Source organism: Alosa sapidissima, chromosome 22 (assembly GCF_018492685.1).
Source record: "Alosa sapidissima isolate fAloSap1 chromosome 22, fAloSap1.pri, whole genome shotgun sequence".
NCBI classification, from domain to species: domain Eukaryota; kingdom Metazoa; phylum Chordata; class Actinopteri; order Clupeiformes; family Clupeidae; genus Alosa; species Alosa sapidissima.
The window spans coordinates 13,980,451-13,995,654 of NC_055978.1; the positions used below are offsets into that span (position 1 = coordinate 13,980,451).

Consider the following 15,204-nt stretch of genomic DNA (forward strand, 5'->3'; position numbering starts at 1 on the left):
ACCACCAAAACTAAATTTGTAGAATGCCTGTAAAAAAATCTAAAATAAGTGGTAAATTGCTGCATGCACGTTCAATGCAAGCACATCACCGAAAGTAAGTTAGTGTGGCTTATGGGGGTTTTCATGACTTAGAACATGCAATGGTTTCTTAATGGTAACTTAATTATAAATAGATCTTGACTTTTACTAATTTTGTTGTAATTGGCAAATCAATGTTTTCAAGTACATCTACTCAAATATCCACTGGCTCTAAGCATGGTATGGAAATTGAGGCCAAATTACAGTGGTCCTTTCTTGAAGCCGACCCCAGTTAAGCACTCATTTTTGAGTGCTTCCGGTCACTGGTATACACCAGCTTGTATACAACAGTTAACAGGAAGTACCTCTAGTAATTCAACTTCAAAAGGTTAAGAAATAAAGATGATGCATATTTATTTTAAAAGAATCTTACAGGAGCTACATGAACATAACATAAGAAAGCATTAAAAGGCTAGAAAGGGTCCAAAACATCCTAAACCAGATCCAAATGCTTTGTAGAAATCAAAGCAAAGTATTTACAAACAATCGGCTTGCTATTTTAGAGAGTATCCTTTTAAGAAAGCCATCCTCAAATGAAGATGAAAAAAGTAAAACCTTATTTCAAACACACTTGAAACATGTAATTTGTACATTTTTAAAACAATATTCATTAAAACTCAAGCCATGATGGCGATTTTGCATGGGTCACATTCAAGACTTGATTGACTTCATGGAATGACCACTGGATTCACTTTTAAAATGTTCCCAGAAAGCACATCTCTAGTCCTCCAGCGTGTAGTTGGGGTTGACGACCAGCACCACTTCATCCTCAGGAGTCTCTGTGCCACTGCTCTCGGTTGAGCCCTTCAGGCCCGACTGCGACAGCTCAATCAGGATGTAGTCCTGTCAATGGGAGATAGAACGCAGTGGTCAGGTAAAATTAAAAAAAAACAAAAAAACATATCAAGTAAAATATAATATCAAAAATATAATATCAGGTAAAATATAATAAACAAACTGAACGAGTCACTAAGGTGTACAGGTGTTTGATCCCGCCTCTCAAAGTGATCAAGACTTGCGTTGTTTCTGACTAGCGAGTAGATACTCAAATAACATTTAGCTTAAAGTAGAGGTTTAGTTTAGGCCATTGTCAAAATGGAGGTTCCAATATATGTCAGTTGTGTTCTTTTTGTCTGTTTGCTTTTTTTGCATTACAGTGCTTTGAAAAACTGAGACGTTACTACTGGTTCCATTGGCTGGAGGTGGTGATACTCACATAGTGCACCAGTCGGTGGAGGACCTTCTCTATGAGAGCCTTCTTGTTGATAAGCTCCTCCTCGGAGTCGATCTCAGACTCGATCTCCTTTAGGTACCAGTTGACCACTGTACTCTTTTTCAGTGCAGCCTCATCTTCTTCTGCAAACACAAAAGGGGAATATGTTAAGTTTTCACAATGGAGAAAGTTCTGGAGTGTGTCTATAGGCCATCTTTACAGAGTGTATGATGCATATTTGGACCTTAACACTATTTGTTCATACACTAGCTCACCTACAATCTCTTCTCTAATTTCAGGGTGGGTAGACAGACACACTTCATATAGGTAATCTGTAAATACACTCACCTTCCTCTGCATGCCGTAGGTGCAACACCAACAAGTTAGAGATGCGGCGATACTCTGCAAAGGAGAGTCGCATGGCAGGTTTGGCTGCAGACTGTTTCTCTGCATCATCGGCATGGCCATTTATTCCATTAACGTGTCCATTGACCTGCCCATTCACTTGTCCATTAACATGGCCGTTAATACCTCCATTAGGTACATCTCCTGTAGAGAACGAGTTGTAATGCAAGTTGAGTTAAGAGAAGGGGAAATTGATAATTTTTAAAATGATTTTAAAAGCAGAAAACTATTGATTCATTCCATGTAATTTCATCCTCCCATCACCCATAGTCAATACAAATGAAATTCCAACTGCAATCAATTACATGTTGCACAGAGAGGGTCAAAAACAGGACTACCATTCATCTGGTCGCCATCTTCCTCCTCCATGGCTTCCACCTCATCGTCCTGATCCAGGTTGACATCAGGAGTCTCCACCCTGATGATGGACTTGTTTAACAGCCTGAACGCCTCCTTTACATGCTTTGGCTGAACCTATAGAGAGAGTGCGAGAGAGAGAGCAACCTCAGTAAATGAAACCATGTCAGCAGAACAGCATTCCACAGAGAAGTATGACAACAGGAGTGGATTGGTCTCCTACATTAATGCCAACATAATGTGTCAACACATGCACAGTTGATTAATGACAAATAAAGGCACGTTTATTCGAGTTAGCTTCAGACAGGGATCTTATGACCTACAGCTCACTTTACATACTGGTAATAGCCTACTGCATTCTGGGTCCTAGCAGCACTAATTACATCAGGCCGACAGAGCCTCATTATGCTACTCAATGACCGTTCCCAGAAGCCTACTGGCACCATAGCAACCGTGACCCAGTGGAGGCTAGAGGGCTCACCTCGTCACAGCAGTGCATGCGTGCCATGGCCTCCGACAGACGGATCATGCTCTCCAGCTGCCGCACGGTGATGCGCCACGCCGACTTGGTGACGCCGCCCGATCCATCTCGCTGCCGCAGCCGTTTGTACTGCTCCACGATGAAGTCCTGAGATTCTTGGGAAATCTGTTCAGGTGGACACGTCACATGTTAGTTTGGGTGATCACTCTTCACTGGATGCTTGAATAGTATAATCATTCTATGTTACTTATGTGTTTTAATTATTATTTAACACTTTTAAACTATTGCCCTTTTTATGCGTTTTAATTATTACTTCTTAATCACTTTTAAACTATTGGTCTTATGCACTTATGTACTATTACCTATTTGCTTGTGTTTATGTAAAGCACACGGAATGACCTCTGTATGAAATGCGCTATATAAATAAAGTTGACTTGACAGAGTGAATACTGCAGAACATCAGACAACAAATGATAGTTCTCATTTTAAAATCATTGAAGTGCGAAAAACTAAAATGAAAAATGTCTAAAGTCAATGGACGCTTACATTTTCCACCTTGTGTTTATATTATGATCAACCAGATGGAAAAAAAAGTAGTAATGGCCCCATGGAAAATGAGGACAGCCAAGTGGCAGCTTTCTGTTAAAATCACCTTTGGTTTGAACTGCCTGGCAAAGAGCAGATATCTGCGGATCTCATCAAGGCTGTACAGACGGTCAATAGACTGCTCAATTCTGGAGTGGAGGTCGACTATACGTCTGGCAATGGCGTAATCAGTCACCTGAAGAAATGGGCGAGAACAGATGAGGTAAGACACACTGACTGACTTCCACACACACACACACACACACACACACACACACATTAATGCATCCTCACCTCATTACATTCATCTACTAAGATGAAAAACAGGTCAAAGCGGGACATGATGGGAGCGCTGAGGTTGACATTCTGCTTCAAGGATTTGGAGCGGTCGTAGCGTCCACTGACAGGGTTGGCTGCAGCCAGGATGGAGGTGCGGGCATTCAGCGTGGCCTGGGCACATGGCAAGACAGAAACTTGTTACTTCTAACTCACTTCTTACCACAAGAGGGCAGTGTTTGAGCTAGTAAAACCAAGCGCAAAACCCAGTTTGTCAAAGAGCAAGATTAACACTAGAACTGTTGAAAATAAAAACGTATAAACAATTTTCTACATACTGTAGCGCTGAGAGATTAAGATGTGGCCTTACCTTGACCCCAGCTTTGGTGATTGAGATGGTCTGCTGCTCCATGGCCTCATGGATCGCCACCTGGTCCCTCGTCTCCATTTTATCAAACTCATCAATGCAGCACACCCCCTGCAAGCATGGACACACAATTTCAACCAATATTCACTTGAACTTCATTTCGCCAAGCATTATCTACGGGGATGGACTGTGCACTTAGACCCAAACAAACGGTGCCTTCATCTTCAGGTAGCCGCTTAATGTATTGACTTAAAGAAATGCACGCTGTACTTCACATGCTGTGAATCCCAGCATGCATCGTTTTAAGCCAGTGCTGTAAATGGCTACCGAAAGACGAACGCACCGCACTCGTGCTTTAGAGAGAGATATGAGTCGTAGCTCACGTTGTCGGCTAACATGAGGGCTCCGGCCTCGATCACAAACTCGTGGGAGTCCTCGTCTCGCACCACGGCTGCAGTCAGACCAGCAGCACTGGAGGCTTTTCCACTGGTGTACACAGCCCTGGGGCTGAACTCCTCCACGTGCCTGGAAGACAAAAGGCCATAGATAGGGTGGAGGTGAATAGCGATAGACAGGGGAAAGGAGGTGAATGTGAAGGTGGAGGGGAATGGCGATAGACAGGGGAAAGCAGGTGGAGGGGAATGGCGATAGACAGGGGAAAGCAGGTGGAGGGGAATGGCGATAGACAGGGGAAAGCAGGTGGAGGCGAATGGTGATAGACAGGGAGAAATGCAAAAAGGAAAAGGAGGTGGAGGGGTGACCGGTTTAGTTTCTCTGATGTACAGTACATACAATGATAACCGGCGAAAGTGTAGTGTTGCAAATGCAATTTCCCACAATGTTCATTCATGCCAGAAAATTGTAAGGTTGAGATGCCATAGCAAAAGGGACTTTGGCCTCTCCTCAGCCATGACTACCATGTAAATAAAAAGACTGCAACAAACTGTGGCTCAGGAGTTACTCACTTCAGGAACTGGCTCTTGGATGTACTGGGGTCTCCAACAATGCACACATTGACATCTCCTCTCAGGGATGTGCCCTCCATTGTTGTCTTGGGGACTCCACCAAAAAGCATGAGCAAGATGCCACGCTTTACCTCATCATTACCTACACACAATGAATGCATTACACTTTTCAAAATAATTGAATGCTATTTGAATGGCATCAATTCTGATGTCAAAGCATGAAATTAAAGTATATTACAACAGCACTGAACATTCTTAAACTACATTTAAGTAATTAAAGGACTGTGGAGGTGAGACCTTTGCATCTATATATTTTATAATATAAAGTGCTAAAGGAACTAAAATGCAAGTCAAACTCTATGGACATCACCACATGGGACAAACAAGTGAACAAATAAGACCAGAGATTTGACTGACCATGGATGGTAGGGAAGAGACTGGTGCAGAGGTTGTGATAAAGGTTTTTGTCCTGGCTCATCTCAAACACCTTCTCCCACTCCTTCACAGACATCTGGTTCTTGATGCTTTCCGCAGTCTGCTCCTCGTCACGGATCTCCTTACCACCAAACTATAACAGTCAGGGCAGAAGACGACTCAAGCTCACATGGGACTCATTCAGGTCAAAAGAAATGGCTATTAAGATGAACCAAAATTACCACCTTTAAGTAAGTAGCAATGATTGTTGAAACGAATATCTAGTATGTCAAATTAAATATCCCTTCTTGCTCCCTACCTGTATTCTAATGGTAATAATGCTTACATGTCACTAATTAAAATGGAGTAGCTGAGAATCACAGAAATTAAGTAGTGGAATACAAAATGCAGAATAAAGGCTTAGTGTGTCAACCTACCCTAGGGTTGGTGGGGGCTACATGGCAGGCCAGGAAAGCCAGCTTGTAGGAGAGTTCCCGCACACCCAGCGCCTTCAGCCCACGCAGGCCCTCGTTCTCATAGCCTTGGGCCCCCGCCGTGCGAGTGCTCGTCTCACTGCGCACACCTGCACACACAGAGGGGACACGCAAAACATTACACATCAATATCAATCACGAAGATAAATAAAAGTAAAGCACCAAACACAACATACGGAGAATCATTAACCAAGGTGTCAGAGTACTGAAATTCCACACAGGCTTGCCCCCCCCCCCCCGTGTTTGTGTTGGTCAAAGCCCTACCTGGGGTGGCCAGCTGGGAGACGTCAGGGACAACGATGAGTGACCCAGTGAAGTCGCATTTGTCGCCGGCCTGGGCGGACTCCACAGCCTCGGCCCGCAGGATGATCTCCATGCTGCGGGGGATGGACCCGCGCGGCAGCTCCGCCTGGGTCTCCTGGATACGCACCTGAATTCCACAACAGAGTCTGGTCAGGGTCTATCTCCTCAACAAGTTTGCATTATACTTGTTTTTGACATTAGGGGATTAGAGGAAGGTGTAGTGATAGAAAACAGCCACAATGATGCTACTAACTCAAGGAAACTTAACTGACACTTAAACATTTGAGGTACATGAAGGAAACATCAGTATACAGCAGAAAGCTGATTAACTGGACCCCTATGATAATTGTAGCAACTGACTGATGTAAACTTAGCCAAAAGATAGGTTTTCAACCCAACATAATATTTAGGTAGCAAGGGACGTGTCCACAGATCAATCCCTGGGGCCCTTTACCTTCTGGAAGTCTATGAACTTGGATTTGTTGGTGTCGAGGAGGAAGCGCTTGCGGTTGTTGCAGACGGGATTGCGGCAGATGCTGGGCTGCGTGTACTTGAACTGCTGCTCCACATCCTTTACCACGCCCTGGCAGTCCAGGCAGAGGAACGTCCCACTCACCAGCTCCGGATGGACCGGGTGGGTGCGGACTACCTGGCCACTGATTCGGACCAGTGTCCCAATGCGCAGAGCGGTCAGCTCACGGATCCTGAACAGTTGGAAGGTTAAACAGGTAAATGAATTGTGAAACAGTGGAAAAGATAAGCATGATAGTATCATTATCAATGTGATAAAAACAAATATTGTTTAGTTGAGTTTTGAACAATGGAATGGCACATGTGCAAGTTTTTGTGAGGTCTACAATGATTTGCATTTCTTACTTGTGTCTGGTTGGCAGATCTTGGATGGACACATAAAATTCTTTAGATGCTGGAACGTTGCCATGATCCCTCGCAAAGTTCCTTACAGCACGGCACAGGTGAGGATAAACTCTGTTGGGGATAAACTCTGATTAAGACTCTTTAGTAATTAGGTACCGGGCTTGTCTCATCATTTCCCATTGCCATAACACTATGCAAAATCTATCGATTTATAAAGAATCAAAAAAACATAAATCCTGCCAGGTTTCTAAATCCAAAGTACAATTTACTTGACTTCGGCAACAATATCAGGACACATTTTCTTATCTCAATGTTCTCAAAGAGAAAAACAGATAAAACACAAACAAACATCAACCCCTCCATGCTGACTCCATGGCTACAGACCGAACAGTTGGTGTAGCCTACATAACACGCAGGACTACTCAATATACCCAGATAAAAAGCATCACCATCCAAGTATACCTACTTGAAATAGGCAAGGATATGTATTAACATTTGGGATTGATCACAGTATACCTACTACAGGTAACTACTGCATCACAGTATACCCACTACAGCAAACTAGACTACAACACTCGCCGAAAAGTACGTTCAACACACAACTGGTACCAATGTTAACTTACCTGTAAAACTCCTCCTGTATGGTAGTGGCAAGTTCCTGGTTGAAGCCCTCCAAGTCTGTGAAGCTGACGAGCAAGGTGTTTCTCTCCGGCCGAATCAACTCCTCTGCGTCGCGCAGATATTTCAGTTCGCCGTCACTATTCTGAAATCTTTGTACACAATGCAATCATTTGTTAATCATTTCACCTAGATTCTAAAACACACTTTTCATCACACAAAATTGCAATCGTTGAAACGTCAATGTGGCCCTACGCTTCAACTTGCCACGTTAGCGACGGAGGTCGAAGTTAACCAGACGATACATGGGACGAGTAGAAAATACATTCACATTCACGTAAAACATTTCATCTGCCTGTCAATTACACTGGGATTTTCGACTAGATGAAATTGTGCACACGATGACCTAACGATACATAACATTAATCGCCATATTTAACATTTGGTTATGGGGCCCTTTGATCAAATCTACCGGGGTCTTACGAAGACAAAGGCAGACATCGGCCGTAATGATACGTTAACGTTAGCAGTGCTAATTGTTAACAGCTACGTTTAAGCCGTGCAATTATTACAGTGAAATGACAAAAGTTTAGGTTTGCAGTTAGATATTAAGTGTTACAGGACACTGCATCGACAGAACAATGACATTTGTTCTAAAGTTAAACTGCTAACTATTAACGTTAACTTCGCTAACCAGAGAACAAGGGCTTGCAACTTACTCTTCCAAGAATGCCTGGAACAATTTTTGACATTTCTCTGCCAACTCATCCTTCACCGTCTGTCCCGGATTTTCCAGCGCAGGTTCGACGAGATCCATGATGCTTTAATTCCTGAGTTACTTCTTTTGATGTACTACACAACAACTTCAAGCACGTTCTCTCTTACCCTGCTGCCACAATGAGAAAGTTTCGCGCGAAAACCTACCATGTGACCATTTTCGCGCCACCAGCCATGTAGCGTAATAAATATCTGGCGCATGATTGGATGTCGAAGATAAGATGGGTGTGTTTTGCAACTTCCACAGATCCAACCGCCTATAACAATTAAATGCGTGTGTCTCGTTTGCATGAAATAATGGATTAAAAATATTTAGCAACACATTTTCAGTTATCGTGGAGCACAGATAGTAAGCATTTGAACATCTACTAAAAAAATGGGCAGGCTAAATTCAGAAAACTTTGCAGAATGGGAACAGCAGGTTAGGTTAGAGTGGCAAGTAGTGTGGGAAATCCTTTAGGAGTGTAACATGCAACTCCTCGTTTAGGCAAATAACAATTGGGGATTATCACCGGACACCCAGCATTGCATAATATGCCATATGACAGTTATTCCAGCAGATGCAGTGTGCACAAGACAACACACTCGCTGCACAATAACCAATCAATCATGATTATGAGATGCAACGTTTCTCAAAATTATTTCGAGTAGATAGATTGTGTCCTTTTTTCCCTAGTCTGTTGTAGGCCTACAGAAAACATGGGGGTAATGATGAGCGTAATCAGCATAGATCAGAACACTAAAACTTCTCTGGCGTAGTTCTTTCTAGTAGGACTTTTATTTGTTTTATTTTGTTTTTCCTTCAGAGACGCAACCCGGAAGAAGTTTCTGCATCTATACACTGCAGTGTTACGTAGTGGGGCCGATGGGGTAGTCCAAATGAGGTGGGAAAGTGGAAAAATAAATATTTTGGCTTTGATGGCAGTGTTTTACTTATAGCTGCATATACCATTAACAACACAGTTTCTTCTGTGTACTATGTTCAAGAAGATGGCTGAATTTGGACCAGATTCCGGAGGGAGAGTGAAGGTATTGCCATGTAACGTTAGCATGTTTGCTACCTTACCGTGCTTATGTACCTTACCAAATAACGTTATAGTCTGGCTTTATATTCATATAAGCTGTAATCAGAACAGTACATGTACATGATTCTAAATTATATCTCTAGTGCAAACCTGTCAGTCATGTCATTTTGCACTCGGATTCTTTTTGTTTTCTGTTAATGTTACCCACACAATATAGTAGCATTTTAGCTATTGTTAGCCACTGAATAGCTAACTTGTTATTAAGACTATAACAATTAATATTTCCTTTTGCAGGGAGTGACTATAGTCAAGCCCATTGTTTTTGGCAATGTTGCACGGTACTTTGGGAAGAAAAGAGAAGAAGATGGACATACGCATCAATGGACTGTATATGTCAAACCCTACAGAAATGAGGTTGTTGTCATGCTGCTAATCAATTTTGTGCAACGTTTTGGTACAGACTTGTAAACATTTGCCAGTTGTGCACAATTTAGTTTTGAGAGGAACAGTAAAAAATAATGTGTTTGTCCCTATATTAGTAGTACTAAACTAGTAAGTTACTCCTGCACTCTCATCCTCTGGTAATAGTATTGATTGATGTAGTTCTATTTGCTCCCTAAGTTCTCTTCTGAATTGTAGCTTCAATGATATGCCTCCTTTGGGTTAAATATCTGCTATTACATAAGCTTTAAATGTTTATTGTAGTCTAGGCATCTTGTTTTTTTTTGTAACCAATGTTTTATTAAAATTGACTGTTCTGGGGGAAAAAGAAAGAAGGAAGCTACATAAAGAATAGTAATATCATAATGTTATATGTCAAATACATCTTTAATAGCCACTACTGAAGTTAATTTCATGCAAATTTGAACAACAGGATATGTCTGCTTATGTCAAGAAGATACAGTTCAAACTTCACGAAAGCTATGGAAACCCTCTTAGAGGTAGGCCATGTTATCCTTTTTCTTAAACCACACATGGGTTCTTCTCTTTCCTCAATCAGTCTTATGTTTTTTTAACTGTTTATCATATACTTCATGGAGATTCTGATGCTGGCCCTGGATGTTGGTTCTGACATGTATATTCTTCTTGATTTTTGCAGTGGTGACAAAACCACCATACGAAATTACAGAGACAGGCTGGGGTGAATTTGAAATAATCATCAAAATATTTTTTATTGATCCAAATGAAAGACCGGTGAGTGAAACATTACAGTTCAATGTTTGCCTTTACATTCAGTCTTCAAAAACAGTGAACGCAAATGCTCACAATTGTTGGTAAAAACATTACCCTTCAACATAACAATGTGATCCTTTGTCAATGTCAGCCAACTGTTAGCATGTTGTGGAGAATAATGTGGACAAAGATGACCACTACCATCTAGCATTGTTTACATGTAAAATACAGATTGATTCGAGTTATATATGTTACCTGTCACTCTTTTTTCAGGTCACTCTTTATCACCTGCTGAAGCTTTTTCAGTCTGACTCCAGTGCCATGCCCAAGAAGACTGTAGTGTCTGAGTTCTATGATGAAATGGTGAGAAACTGTTATGCTTAAAATTGTTAGGTAGACAAATGTACACATACACTTTTAAGAAATGCCTTATGTTTTGGTCACTGATATAATAAATACTCTGCATTCATTTGCCTTTATGATGTATGCATACTCACTGATATACCATATACAAATGCATACTGATATACGATATACAAATGCATGAATTTGCTTTTATGATATATGCACATTAAACTTAATGCATATTAATACATTATTCAAGGCGCTCTAAGCGATGCTGGGTAATGTCACTTCTGTTGACTTTCAAATAAAACAGAGAGCTAGCTCGCTACTTCCTCCCCCTCCCTCCTGTGCTGCTACCGTGCAATTGAAACTCTCCTAAATGCGCATCTCGTCTGTTATTTGCTGGAACAGTTTGTTATGTTTTTATGGGCTAGGTTTGCCCAGGTTGTTTTTGTTGCCATTTTTGGAGCCTGGGCTGTCCACAGAGATCACGTTTTTCTAACTGTGTATTTAGGACACAGACAGCTAGCGTTTGGTTAGGTGATGTTTGCAGTAAGTGACATAAAATGTCTTAGCGTGGCATCGCTAAGAGCACCTTACAATTCAAGTAATAGTGTCTTGGAACGGAATACACCACAATCAAAACCAGATAAATGTGAAAACAGGTAGGTAGTGTCACATTAGGCTGCCTGGCAATGAAAGAGTCTTTACGGGATTGAAATAGTAAAGAAAAACTGTCTTTGGATAAATCAATACTTGGCAGAAGAATCAAGAGCACTGTTTACAACAATTCCATGACATTTAAATGTACTTTACTCACGGGACCATTGCTAAGCACTGTGTAGAGGGTTGTAGAGTATTGTAGCCTAGAAATCTAGACGCACCTTAGCGGCGGCAAATTAATTTGCTCAGCCTGTACGTCTAGTATCAAACCATAGGAATTTCTATTGGCTGACGCCGTGGACGTCATCCAATCACAGCGCTCTATTTTGTTAGAGAGTCTTAAGGCGGGCTTAACAGGATGATGACAGTCCTACGACGGTGAACAACAAGGAAGGTGGCTATGGCGAACGAAGAGCGGTTGTTTGAATGGGCATTGGCGTCAACTTTGGAGGAGTTGGACTTGTGCTTTTCTTTGAAAGTTGAGCAACACAATGCACTTAAGTCATTCCTTTCGAAGAAGGATGTATTTTTGCCGACCGGATACGGATATGGTCGTAGCGCTGGCCTATTGCATGCCTTGGCAGTTTGAAAGACAATTCTCTGCCCGCCCCTTTGGATTAAGCGAGGTAAATGGGTCGATTCCAGACTATACATTTCAATGATATAGGATGGCCCGCCAGGCCATACACAAGAGTATTGTTCTCTGTTTGTGAATGTCCCTGATGTTAAGATCAAGCCTATTAGAGCTGTGTCATATAGTGTCATCATTGATGTACAGTATAGTGTCATATCTCATTGTCAGTAGTAATTGGAGTTATAATTGTGGTTAAAATTCAAATTTTATTTATAGCCTACCTAATTTGAATAGTTTATCATTGGTGTTGATGGCGGTCTGAATTTTCTTTTTACTTTTAAGTTTCAACTCCACAGAAAATGAGAAATTGTGACGTGATCTATACCCACCCCTAGAGACTAGTATTCACTGGTGTTGATATGAGTGTAAGAGCCTGGGGTTTGGTTCCTCTAAAGGCGACTGTTGCGCTTCCTCCCACAGATCTTTCAGGACCCCACTGCCATGATGCAGCAGCTCCTGAATACTACTCGTCAGCTGACTCTGGGAGCCTACAAGCATGAGACGGAGTGTAAGCCATTTTCTTTCATTGTGTTTATATTATCCTTGCCTATTTTCATTCCCTCCTACCCTGTTTTATTGATTTTGTTTATTTGTTTGTTTTTTCGTGTTTGTCTATCACATGTCAGAAATATAGATTAATTACCATGTTATTGATCAGCGTAGTACAACATTTAAGGGTGATCCATGAAACTAAAAGATAGAAAAAATTCACATCAGTCTCTGTCTGAAGTATTTTACCCTCCTTACTATATGACTCTTCAGGGGTGTGTTTTCCAAAACCATAGTTGCTAACCTGTTAGCAACTTAGTTGGTTGGCAATAGGAAATTGCATTGCAATCAACAAAGTTGCATGAACTATAGCTGCAGTGAGACATGTGGAAGTTTTGACTCATCAGTTTTTGCAGATGATCGTTAATAAGCACTTTGTCCATCAAATGAAGGCCCGTAAGTGTTTGTTTAAATCACATATCAATCCCGCCTCGCTATTTTAGTCGCAGAGTTGGAGCTGCGCACTCGCGAGAAGCTCGAGGCGGCCAAGAAGAAAACCAGCCAGGAGATCACGGAATTAAAAGAAAGGCTGAAAGCCAGCAGAGAGACCATCAACTTCCTGAAGGGAGAGATTCGCAAACTGGAGGAAGAGGACCAGATCAAAGACCACTGAGGAGGTCATAGGCTGTCCTCTCTACATTTACTTGAAGTGTTTGACGGGGCTTGCTGAATCAGAATCAGATATAGCACCCTCACTATAGAGAGTCAGAGAGGGTATGTGACACAACATAGATTTAGTTCCTTTGGCATAAATAAAATGTTTTAAGGTGTCATCTTATATTTCGGCATCACTGCTTTTAGCTGAAGACATGTTTTTTTTTCTTTGCATATTTAAAGCCAATGCAGAATTCCTACTGTGTGCATCGGGTGCAAGATACCTAAAAGTTGTATTTAGTGACGTAAAACAGTCCAGCGTAAAGTGCTACACTCATGTGTGACTTTGACCTGAATGTATAGTGGCCATACAAACTGCAGCCTTTGTGTTTTTCTCTCAGTGTGAGATGTAATCACTCCCATCTTGACTGTGCCTGCCTTCAGTACAAATGCAGCCAAGTGATAATGGAATGTGTTTGTGTTCTCTACTAAGTTAGACTATGGGTTGTGATCGTTTTACATTTATTTTTAAACTAAAGTTGTCCATGGGTCATTTTTTAATGAAATTGTTCTCTTTTTCTTTCAGGTAGCAAACTCATTTTTTCATCAAAACTAGCTTGTTAGTCTGTGAAAGAGGTTCATTTAACTGGGGGACGGTGACTTGATCGTGTAACAATTTTGTGTACGTCTTCGGACATTTTGGAAAATCCCAAACATTTGGTTGTACATATTGTTATATTTGCTTGTGTTGTTGAAATATTGATTGACCTTGTGTACTTTAAATGTCCTCACCATAAACAGTCAATGTTTTGTAGTAATACATTTGATTTGTTTTCTTAAACAAAACACTTTGGGAGCGAGTTTGACCGTATTATGTTTGGCTGGAAAGACAATGGTGAGTCAATGCTCTCCACATATACACTAATCAAATAATTTCACTTCAAAACCTGCTAAATACTCTCTTCCTGGTCTGAAATATCTATTAAAGGCAAAAACCTATAGGATCCTAATAAAAAAGAAAAAAGCTCATTTAGAAGAAAAGTGGTCAGACTGAAGAGGGTTTTGTATCTGAACTCTTCAAATATCACTGAGATATAAAGCATATAACACAGATGAAAGTGGGGTTTGTAAAGTAAAAATATCCACATGACTGATTTTCCTTGCTAAACAAAATCATAGAGGGATCTTTCGTTTACCACACACTCTACAATTAATGTAAATCTGACTATCTGGAATGAATGAACATAACAAATATCAACAATTTTGGCTAAAGACAGTTACATTTTGACTAGTCAAAATGACATATCTGGATGTGCAGTTGTGCTAATTAGAATCAACTGGTTTAGAGAATGGTGGCAGGATGAGGTGGCTTCAGCGTAGTCAGCGGGCCTACCCATACAGTTTAAGAGCAGAATATAATTAAAATCAACATGAATTTAACATACTTTTTAATGTTTTTATTCATTCTGAGTATTTTCTGTGATGTACAAACTCAAGTCAAAGCATGCCTTCATTTTTGGTTTACAGGAACTTTAACTAATTCACGTTGTCACTATAGCCATATTCTTGGAATAGCACTCTGGCTCTGCAATCGGAAAACAAGCACAGTGACTCGGACCGATCCATAAAAATCTCAGACAGTCAAATCAGTGGGCTGGAGAGTGGGGCGGATTTGTTTATGCCCATCTTTAATAATGCCTGTCTTTTTTGACAAGGAAGATCATAGATTCAAAACAAAATAGGCTAGACACACAGAAACAAAGGAGTCATAAACAGACCAACATGAATTAAAACAACATCAGATCCAGCGGACCGAGATGGTAAATGTAACGGAACCAAAATGAAAATGAAAATTTGAATGTTACAGTTTTGCCGGGATGATGGGCTCAGGTGGGGCTTGAGAATTCCCCACCTCCAAAGTGAGGAATGACAATGGGAATGACAGAAAAGTTTGAGAACCACTTAAGCTGAAATATTGAACAGAGGGGTATTCCAAGTGCATGGTTTAGTAG

The 15,204-nt window shown here is 41.1% G+C and overlaps 2 protein-coding genes across 3 annotated transcripts; one reads left to right on the plus strand and one right to left on the minus strand.

The window, feature by feature from the left end:
* Positions 1–407: 407 nt before the first annotated feature.
* Positions 408–8,352, minus strand: mcm6 (minichromosome maintenance complex component 6). The gene is made up of 17 exons (XM_042078339.1): positions 8,152–8,352; positions 7,438–7,584; positions 6,815–6,925; positions 6,393–6,642; positions 5,900–6,065; positions 5,579–5,724; positions 5,145–5,295; positions 4,728–4,869; positions 4,146–4,287; positions 3,766–3,873; positions 3,414–3,569; positions 3,187–3,315; positions 2,535–2,699; positions 2,035–2,170; positions 1,640–1,840; positions 1,295–1,434; positions 408–921 (listed from the first exon to the last, which is right to left on the minus strand). The coding sequence occupies exons 1-17, from the start codon at positions 8,247–8,249 to the stop codon at positions 799–801; spliced, it is 2,511 nt and encodes an 836-aa protein (XP_041934273.1). The 5' UTR covers positions 8,250–8,352; the 3' UTR covers positions 408–798.
* Positions 8,353–8,447: 95 nt separating this feature from the next.
* On the plus strand, positions 8,448–14,010 carry yeats4 (YEATS domain containing 4). 2 transcript variants are annotated; one of them, XM_042078346.1, is made up of 9 exons: positions 8,448–8,558; positions 9,016–9,093; positions 9,200–9,238; positions 9,529–9,648; positions 10,109–10,175; positions 10,334–10,428; positions 10,681–10,770; positions 12,470–12,557; positions 13,042–14,010. In XM_042078346.1, exons 3-9 carry the CDS (start codon positions 9,200–9,202, stop codon positions 13,209–13,211), a joined length of 669 nt encoding a protein of 222 aa, XP_041934280.1. In that variant the 5' UTR covers positions 8,448–8,558; positions 9,016–9,093; the 3' UTR covers positions 13,212–14,010. The 2 variants fall into 2 exon arrangements, with proteins under 2 accessions (XP_041934280.1, XP_041934279.1); XM_042078345.1 differs by having other exon boundaries at positions 8,451–8,558; positions 9,016–9,238.
* Positions 14,011–15,204: the final 1,194 nt, after the last annotated feature.

Bases quoted from the DNA above. Each gene is read 5' to 3' on its own strand.
- mcm6 (XM_042078339.1), bottom strand. From the start codon at position 8,249: ATGGATCTCGTCGAACCTGCGCTGGAAAATCCGGGACAGACGGTGAAG. The intron at 3,570-3,765 runs GTAAGGCCACAT...CCATGTGCCCAG, and splicing joins TCACCAAAGCTGGGGTCAAG to GCCACGCTGAATGCCCGCAC. The intron at 2,171-2,534 runs GTGAGCCCTCTA...CTCTCTCTATAG, and splicing joins GCATGCACTGCTGTGACGAG to GTTCAGCCAAAGCATGTAAA.
- yeats4 (XM_042078345.1), top strand. From the start codon at position 9,188: ATGTTCAAGAAGATGGCTGAATTTGGACCAGATTCCGGAGGGAGAGTG. The intron at 9,649-10,108 runs GTTGTTGTCATG...TTTGAACAACAG, and splicing joins TCAAACCCTACAGAAATGAG to GATATGTCTGCTTATGTCAA. The intron at 10,176-10,333 runs GTAGGCCATGTT...TGATTTTTGCAG, and splicing joins CTATGGAAACCCTCTTAGAG to TGGTGACAAAACCACCATAC.